This window comes from Rutidosis leptorrhynchoides, chromosome 4 (genome assembly GCF_046630445.1).
Source record: "Rutidosis leptorrhynchoides isolate AG116_Rl617_1_P2 chromosome 4, CSIRO_AGI_Rlap_v1, whole genome shotgun sequence".
Taxonomy (NCBI): Eukaryota; Viridiplantae; Streptophyta; class Magnoliopsida; order Asterales; family Asteraceae; genus Rutidosis; species Rutidosis leptorrhynchoides.
In genome coordinates, this window is record NC_092336.1 from 88,196,878 (window position 1) to 88,206,578 (window position 9,701).

At 34.7% G+C, this 9,701-nt stretch overlaps 1 protein-coding gene across 1 annotated transcript; it reads left to right on the top strand.

The window, feature by feature from the left end:
* The first annotated feature begins 1,770 nt into the window (after nucleotides 1-1,770).
* LOC139839900 (mitogen-activated protein kinase kinase kinase YODA-like) lies at nucleotides 1,771-8,940 on the top strand. Its single transcript, XM_071830105.1, has 12 exons — nucleotides 1,771-1,959; nucleotides 2,982-3,705; nucleotides 4,267-4,983; nucleotides 5,577-5,664; nucleotides 5,756-5,818; nucleotides 5,979-6,139; nucleotides 6,244-6,319; nucleotides 6,533-6,592; nucleotides 6,700-6,807; nucleotides 6,910-7,149; nucleotides 7,870-7,961; nucleotides 8,073-8,940. The coding sequence occupies exons 2-12, from the start codon at nucleotides 3,152-3,154 to the stop codon at nucleotides 8,497-8,499; spliced, it is 2,586 nt and encodes an 861-aa protein (XP_071686206.1). The 5' UTR covers nucleotides 1,771-1,959; nucleotides 2,982-3,151; the 3' UTR covers nucleotides 8,500-8,940.
* The last annotated feature ends 761 nt before the right edge of the window (nucleotides 8,941-9,701 follow it).

Consider the following 9,701-nt stretch of genomic DNA (forward strand, 5'->3'; position numbering starts at 1 on the left):
AAACAATCGGGTCGCATGTGGTATAAACGATTAAGTGATTACTTGATAAGCAAAGGGTATACCAATAATCTTATTTGCCCATGTGTTTTCATTAAGAAAACAACATCCGGATATGTGATCATAGCTGTTTATGTTGATGATCTTAATATCATAGGTACAAATAAAGAGATCCATGAAGCCATTCAACTTCTAAAGAAGGAATTTGAAATGAAAGATCTCGGAAAAACCAAGTATTGCCTTGGTTTACAAATTGAACATATGCCTAATGGTTTACTTGTACATTAAACAACATATACTGAAAATATTTTAAAACGTTTTAATATGGACAAGGCAAAACCATTAAGTACTCCTATGGTTGTTAGATCACTTAATGTTGACACTGATCCATTTCGTCCCTGTGAAGATCATGAAGATATCCTGGGACCAGAAGTACCATATCTTAGTGCAATTGGAGCTCTTATATATCTTACAAATTGTACAAGACCTGACATTTCTTTTGCAGTTAATTTGTTGGCAAGGTTCAGCTCAGCTCCTACCAAAAGACACTGGAATGGGATCAAACACATATTTCGATACCTTCAAGGAGCTACTGATTTAGGATTATTTTATTCTAATGATTCGAAACAAGATTTGGTTGGTTATGCAGATGCAGGTTATTTATCTGATCCACATAAAGCTAAATCTCAAAATGGATAAGTATTCCTAAATGGAAGTACCGCAATATCATGGCGTTCTCAAAAATAAACACTTGTTGCAACATCATCAAATCATGCCGAAGTGATTGCATTACATGAAGCTACTCGGGAATGTGTTTGGTTGAGATCAATGACACAACTCATTACTGATTCTTGTGGACTAGAACGCGATAAAAGTCCAACAACTATCTATGAAGATAATGTAGCTTGCATAACACAGATGAAAGAAGGGTATATCAAAAGTGACCGAACAAAACACATACCTCCTAGATTCTTCTCATACACTCAAAATCTCATTAAGGACAACCAGATTGAAATGAGATATGTTCAGTCCAGCAAAAACTCTGCTGACCTTTTCACCAAAGCGCTTCCAACTTCTATTTTCAGAACACACGTTCATAATATTGGCATGAGGCATGTTCAGAAGATGTAACAATTCAGGCATTGCCTACTTGAGGGGGAGTCAACTCTATGCTGCACTCTTTTTCCCTTAGCTAAAGTTTTATCCCAATGGGTTTTCTTTAGCAAGATTTTTAACGAGGCAGTACTAGTTATTCTCTAATAAAATTGACATTCAAGGGGGAGTGTTATAAAAGTCAATTATGGATGGTAATTTTATTATTATTATATATATTGTATAGTAGATTTTTATTAGTATAAATATATGTGTTATGTAAGCTCATAAGGTGCACATTTTGAGAATAGAATTGAAAACACATACTTCTCTCATATTCCCTCTATATACTTATTAGTAGTCTACAGTCAAGAACCAGACCACTAAAGGTAGTTATAAGCCTACTGAATTATAACAAAATATAATTTGTTTAATGTAATGTATGAAATAAAAATAAAATATAATACAATTATAAAGAAATTAAAATTAAAATTAAACTTTAATTAAAAATAAAAAATTATTTTAAAATTAAAAGTTAAATATTAAATAACTTATAAAAATAAAATAAAATTTAAAATAAAAATATAAAATGAACCCCATCTCTCTCCCACTAGTCTCTCCGATCTTTCTCTCTCCGTTCACGCACACTTTTTTCTCTCGCTTTCCCAGTTTATTCTCACAGAACATCACTTGGAAACCTCACAATTCCAAAATCATTTCTTTTTTCTTTTTTAAATTATTATTTGTTTTTCTCGTTGTAACTTATTATTATTAGCTTAATTCAGACGTCAACAGTTTGTTCAATCAACTCCTGCTCCTTCTTTGCATTTCTCAACTGCTAATAATCAACAGATGCCACATCTTATAACGGTTAGTTTTCGATCATTAATTTTGCAATTACTTTACGTATTCTACTTAATTTGCTTTGTTCCTGTAATTCTTAATGTAGATCTGTATTATGATGCTGTAATTTTGTACTTGTATGTATAGATCAAATTACTTACTGACCTAATCAGATGTTAACAATAGTTTATGTTAATTGGTAGGACTTTGAGTTAATTTATTGTTTTAGTTTTTGTTTATAGTAAAATTGCTGAAGTTGTTTGTATTCATATTAGGACAAATGATTTTATTTTGTTTTTACCTTGTATGTATGTGTGTATGATTATGACTTTGTGGAAACAAGTGGTGTGTGATGTAATCAAAGGAATTTAAAAGATGTATGGATTAGGTAGTAAAATCAGATACGAAAATTGAATTAGATTTTAATTACTTTAAGTAACAAACTTATGATGATTGTGCTTTTCTGAAATATATAGGTTAGAGAAAGATGTTGACAATTACTCTTATTGATATTTTATTCGTTAGTTGATGATCCTGAACAGTGGCGGAATTTGAATCCGGATACAGATGAGGCGAGTGCAAAAATTTAATAAATTTTTCAAAGTCAACAGGGGTAAACACTAAAAAAACCTTATTTTTGTAACAATTTTTTTTAGTGTACAATTTTTTTTCCCGTTAAATCCAGGTGGGGCGGATACCCCTTTGTGATACGCTAAGTTCCGCCCCTGATCCTGAATGATCACCTGCCATGAATTCCTCATTTTTAGCAATCACAATAGTGTATTCTCAATAACATTGGATGATTAGCAATTCGCATGTAAAGGAAGTTTATTGATGTCGTTAGTTGTGAGTGAGGTCACGTTTGAGAAGGATATATGTTTGATTTTGTCTGACCGGTGAGCTTTTTGATATAAAACGTTGGTTTCAAGTGGTGTACGACTTGTATTTTTAACTGAATTCTAATTAATGTTTTGGTGATACTGTTGTATTCATTATTAGACGTATCTTTTGTTTAATAATATGTCTAAATCTGAACTATTTGACTACAGAATCTGAGTCTACACAGAAGTGTTAGAGCTTAATTATAGAAGTGTGACTTATCATAACCTTCAAAACGAGACAGCCGGGATAATTTCATGTGAAGGGATTGACGATTGATAGTGGATCTTTGACTTTGACTTTGGGTTCCAGTTCTTCTTCTGTAACTTATTAGACAAATATGCCTTCATGGTGGGGTAAGTCATCATCAAAAGAATCAAAGAAGAAGACAAGCAAAGAGAGTATTATCGATACAATTAGGAAATTTAGGATCCCTTCAGATAAAAAAACATCAAACAGATCAGGTGTGTCTCGAAGGGGTTGCAATGACACAGTTTCAGAGCTTGGGTCACTATCACGGGTCGAATCTAGGTCCGTTTCACCTTCTAGAGAATCCAAACTAGTGGCTAGATGTCAAAGCTTTCAAGAAAGACCTCAGGCTCAACCACTCCCACTTCCTATTCACCCGTCCCGTGTGACTCGAACCGAGTCATGTATCAGTAACGTGTCGGGAAAATCGAGACAAGAAAAGGGGTCCAAAACGTCACCAATTGTTCAACTTTCCCATACGGGTTACACAAGGACCAGGCCTGATGCTGCAGATTTGGATGGAGCCGATTCTGTGTTTAGTGAATGTTATAGTGATAGTGATGATCCACCTGACTCGAGCCAGCTTAGCCCATTGGCGTCTGATTATGATACTGGGAGTCGAACGACAGCTGGAAGCCCTTCCAAGTAAGCATATATTTTCGAATTTTTCATAGTTAGGTTAATGCTACAAATCGGTCATATACTTTAATTTTTGTTCTGATGTAGGCTATATAGCCACATAGGTACTAGCGTAGGCTATAAACTTCTTGGTTATGTCTCATTATCAACATATATAAAGTTTTTACCTGATAATTTAACATTTTTTTAATAAAGTTATAAGTTTTTAGCATTATATACTTTAACAAGTAATTTTTTATATTTAAATGGGTTGTTTTATAATTAATTTACATATTATTTAATTATTTTCAATGTCATTTTTCCATGCCATTTGAAAAAAAAAAAAAAAAAAAAAAAAACTCAAAAAATGTCAGAGAATTAGTTTTACCGGTCCACCGGGTAACCAATCACATTTTGTTTACATTTAACACACATTTTGAAAGTTTATGAGATGTTTTATGGGGTACATAGCCTACATAGGAACAAAACTGAAAGTATATAGACCGATTTGTAGCTTTAACCTTTTATAATTTGAAAAGCAACACACTAAATTTGACAAAAACTAAGTTTTTGTTTGTTTTCTTGAAGTATGATTGTCAAGGATCAGTTGCATGTAACGAAGAATTATTCAAGGGATGTAGCAAAACCACCTGAGAATCTTTTTGGTAATCACATATCGTCTTCACCAACTAGAAGAAAACCGCTAAGCAGTCATGTACCTAATATCCAAGTACCGTACAATGGTGCGTTCTTTAGTGCACCAGACAGTTCAATATCGAGCCCTTCTAGAAGTCCACTACGAGCATTCGGAACCGAACAAGTTATAAATTCTGCTTTTTATTCTTCAAAACCGAATCATGACTTTCCTTTTCTTGGATCGGGACACTGCTCAAGCCCCGGGTCGGGTCAAAATTCGGGTCATAATTCTATGGGTGGTGACATGGCGGGCTTATTTTGGCAACCGAGTAGGGGTAGTCCAGAATATTCTCCACTTCCTAGCCCCAAAATGTCGAGTCCGGGCCCCAGTTCTAGAATCCATAGTGGTGCGGTTACACCGCTTCATCCAAGAGCTGGAGGCGAGTCTCGACCCGAAGATGTAAAACAAAAAAGTCACAGGCTGCCACTGCCACCTGTCATGATTTCGAATTCGTTACCTTTTTCCCAATCGAATTCAGCTGCAACATCGCCTTCTGTACCACGAAGCCCGGGGCGGTCGGATAATTTACCCAGCCCGGGTTCAAGATGGAAAAAGGGGAAGCTGTTGGGTCGAGGCTCATTTGGGCATGTTTATGTTGGTTTCAACAGGTATGAGTTGTGTTGATTACGGCTCTGTTTATATTTAACGTTTCTGCTTGTTTTCTATAGTCTAGGGGTAGCTAAATAGGCGGGTTGGATAACTGGTGACGCTCGGTACAGGTTACCAGGACCCACATATTATTTTTGACTCGTATGATGTTATTACTGTGATAATCTATACTTCTATTCATTAGAGTGATTTTGAAAGGTTCTACACATCTGAACACATTTTGGATTACTGAAACCATTTGACAATATAAAGATTAAGTAACTCAGATCGACCCACTTGTTTATAAACGGTTCCAAATTGTCACCTCTAGTCTTGTTATATTTGTTTACTGTAGGCGATTGATTTTAGCCTCCTAAAGGTCTTTATGACATAATTTGTTCATTTGGAAAAACACTTGTATGTTTCTACATTTAGTTTTAATCTTTATAGTTTAACCTTAACTAGTGTTAGTGTCTATCCTCATCTCTCTCTCTCTCTCTCTCTCTCTCTCTCTCTCTCTCTCTCTCTCTCTCTTTCTCTCTCTCATTTCTCTTTTTCTTGGTGAGGCTAACTTCATTTTCCCCTTTTTACGGGGCTTATGTTACTAATGTAGTGAAAGTGGTGAAATGTGCGCTATGAAGGAAGTTGCATTGTTTTCCGATGACGCAAAGTCAAAAGAAAGTGCAAAACAATTGGGCCAAGTATGTATACTAGCAATTTCAATCAAGTTTCTGCTCACATCATATTTGCCATATTTTTATTAATGGTGTTTTTTTCTTTATATATCTGCAGGAAGTTTCGTTGTTGAGCCGGTTAAGTCATCCAAATATTGTGCAATACTATGGGTCTGAAATGGCAAGTCACTTCTTTTATACCTCACCTATCATACTTCATTGATTATCTTGTGCCGTCACCTACGGACTTTATTACAAACTGCGGTTTCCGAAACATATATCTGCAAAAAGGATTTTTTTTTTCTCGATATCTTTCTCATATTTAGTAAACTTGTGAACAGGTTGATGACAAACTTTACATATATTTGGAATACGTTTCTGGTGGTTCAATATATAAACTTCTCCAAGATTATGGAAAATTTGGTGAACTGGCTATTCGAAGTTATACTCAGCAGATCTTGTCAGGGCTAGCATATCTACATGCGAAAAATACCATCCATAGGTGAATCAGCTACCCGTTAAAATAAAAATCCTCACTATAGGCTAATGTCGCTTCACTACTTCTTTAATGTAACTAAAACTTGCATTCTTAAAATTTGTTTGTAGGGATATCAAAGGAGCAAATATCCTTGTTGACCCAAATGGTCGAGTCAAGTTGGCAGATTTTGGAATGGCAAAACATGTAAGTCTACCTATTTATTAGTATTAAAGGCAGCTATTTCAACCCATTTACTAATAACCGATGCCTGTAGTGTTTTTTGACCTTATCTCAAACGTGTCAAATGGATTAAATCAAAAACCACCTTATAGTTAATATGTAACATGTACATTATTTTGTTGACATTTGTTATGAGGCTGCATGCTAACATGTTAGTGACATGTACAAACATTGCAGATCACAGGGCAAACATGTCCATTGTCATTTAAAGGGAGTCCGTACTGGATGGCACCTGAGGTTAGCATATAATATTCTGTTTATCTTTCCTTTTTTTTTTTTGTTTTTTTTGTTTTTTTTGTTTTTTATTGGAATGGCAAAATTTATGAGTTTCTTTTTCCACGCAGATTATCAAGAATAGCAATGGTTCAAATCTTGCTGTTGACATATGGAGTCTTGGGTGTACAGTTTTAGAAATGGCAACAACCAAACCACCTTGGAGTCAGTATGAGGGGGTCAGTATCATTTTACATGAATCTTGTATTCCAACCAAAACTGTTTTTACTTTTAAATGAAAATTTTACTTTTTATTAAATATAAACTATCTTGAATTATAGGTTGCTGCATTGTTTAAGATTGGAAACAGTAAAGAACTCCCTGTTATTCCTGATCATCTTTCGGAAGAGGGGAAGGATTTTGTAAGGCAATGTCTACAGAGGAATCCGCTTCATCGTCCTACAGCCGCTCAATTATTGGATCACTGCTTTGTTAAAAATGCTGCTCCTTTAGAAAGGCTCGTATCATGTTCAGATCAACCCGATCTATTTCATGCCGTTGTGAATGGGGCAAAATCACCGGTAAATATATCTTTTATTGACGTTTCTTTTTTATCAGTCAGCTTCATATGAATTTTACTTTTATCGTTGGTTTAATCTCATATGTTTCTTGAAAGTAGTTCAAAATAATTTGGCCGGCACAGAATAACGAAGAGTAAATTTTGGCCTCTTTACTTATCAATGGTTTGATTTAGGTGGTGTTGGGTAATATTAAAAATATTAGAGTTAAAGGAAACAGGTCAAATGGGTTAACAGATGAAACTCACCCAAAGTGTATTTCTAAGCATAAAACTCCTTGGTAAGTTTATTCAACAAATAGATGAAAGTATTATGCAATATTATGTATTTGTGAATATAACTAAATATTTATATAAAGTGAAAGAGCTGGAGAAGTTTTTCTGGTCAACCCAATTCCGCATAGCGAAATATATACGAGTAATATTTTTTTACCATAGTCCATTTGACTGACCAACTAGTTTTTACCATAGTGCTGTAATATTTTTGTTGGACGTAAGATCCTTCATAACCAAAAAAAGAAACAAAAAAATCGAACACTCTTCTTTTACTTGGATATAGATACATTGTCATAGAAGTCAGCCGACATGTCCCCAACTAGTCGGGATTGAAGTAGTCGGGACCGACCATGCCAAGGCGATCTAAAGTTGCCAGTAAACGGGTCAAAATCGGTCAAATATTGGATTCAGCCGGTCAAAGATGTAACGGGTCATTAATGTTTTTCAGGGAATTGGACATCCAAGAAATCGGCAAACATTGGATTCGGATAGACTCACTACCCATTCATTTCGAGTACCAAGACCAGGTTTCAATTCCAGGTACGTCTCTCTTCACCTAATCCCACTAAAAGTTGTTACTCAACCCGCCCATCTTGCCACCTTTAGTAACATTATCATGCTTATATGTATATCTTGCTTTCATATTTGCAGTGAAGTTCAAATACCAAGGAATATATCCTGCCCCGTTTCACCAATTGGAAGTCCGCTAATACATTCAAGATCACCTCAACACATAAACGGACGGTTATCACCATCACCCATAACTAGCCCACGAACCACTTCAGGTGCATCCACTCCTCAAATCAATAACGGCTCCAAAATCCCAATCCGTCATGTTAACCAATCGGTTTACCTGCACGAGATCTCAAGACCGACCAACGTTTCGTACCGTGATCCGGTCCCTGATATGTTCCGAGCCAACCCGTTGGGGGCTCCTGGGTCTAGCCCAAGAAAACAATTCGGTGGGCTCACTCATGAACTTCGTGGAGGACAGGTGGTCTTGGTTGACTCGGTATCTCATCTACTTTTGAGGGACAAAGTGAACTTTAAACCATCTTTAGATTTAAACCCATCGTAAGGTGCACATATCATCTTCATTCATTTTAAAAGCAAAATCGGGATTATAGCAGGTTTAAAGACGTTAAGCGGCTTAAATTCTTGATATGTAATCTGATTTTGCTTATATATTGAGTTCTGCAACCATCAATTTGACTTGACCTTGAGTTGTGGAAAAAGGTTTTATTAACTGGTTATTTGTGGTGGTAAAAACGACATTTCACATATAGAAGATTAGGAATTAGGAGAATAAACTAGAGTTGGGGGTATTTTTTTATTTTTTTTTTGGTTTTGGGAAGCTGAATCTGGTGTACATAAAATGCAGAATCAGCATTGCATTTGTGTTAATCACACTTTGTACTGGCAAATTGTATATGTATCTATCAGTATGTACGATTTGTTGCATGTACCATGTACTTTAGTGAATTGAGTTATTTATTCTGGAGTTCTTGAATTGTCTTTTCGTGGTATAATTTTGTATCTTTGCATAAGTTTATTTATTCGATTTTCTTCCACTTTCATTGCACACCAACCAATTTCTTTAGTGAATTGAGTTATTTATTGAATGTACCATGTACTTTAGTGAATTGAGTTATTTATTCTGGAGTTCTTGAATTGTCTTTTCGTGGTAGTATAATTTTGTATCATTGCATGAGTGTATTTATTCAATCTTCTTCCACTATTGCATACCAACCATATTTTTTTTTTTTTTTTTTTTTTTTTTTGTGAAAACGCCAATGGTAATTAAACAATTATATTATATTTTGCAGTATAATTATAGTATATTATATTATATTATATTATATTATATTATATTATATTATATTATATTATATTTTCAGTTGGAGTGAGTGTCGTTGCCCATTCGTTCACACTAGCTTTTTTTTAAGGGGGATGATTCTCACACACACTTTTTTTATTCTTACACACCTATTTTAACCTTTTACTCTTCTAATAATATTCAATTGGTGTGTGAGGATCAAAAAAGTGTGTGTGAGAATCATCCCCCTTTTTTAAATGTTGGCTAGCTTTTTTTGGGTTGATTTGTCTTGTATGCAATGAATTCATCATTTTTATATACGCATCTCGATTTTATATAACATGCTTCTTTAATAAAATGTTTTTTTTTCTTTCGATTTTGTCTTTATGTCAAGTTCTTATAATCTATGAAATTTTGTACGTAACTCCTTGTACGCAACAACGCATGGGCTCAGTGGTACCACT

Coding starts and splice junctions, on each gene's coding strand:
- LOC139839900 (XM_071830105.1), top strand. CDS start 3,152: ATGCCTTCATGGTGGGGTAAGTCATCATCAAAAGAATCAAAGAAGAAG. Junction 5,665..5,755: donor GTGCAAAACAATTGGGCCAA/GTATGTATACTA, acceptor ATATATCTGCAG/GAAGTTTCGTTGTTGAGCCG. Junction 6,593..6,699: donor CGTACTGGATGGCACCTGAG/GTTAGCATATAA, acceptor TTTTCCACGCAG/ATTATCAAGAATAGCAATGG.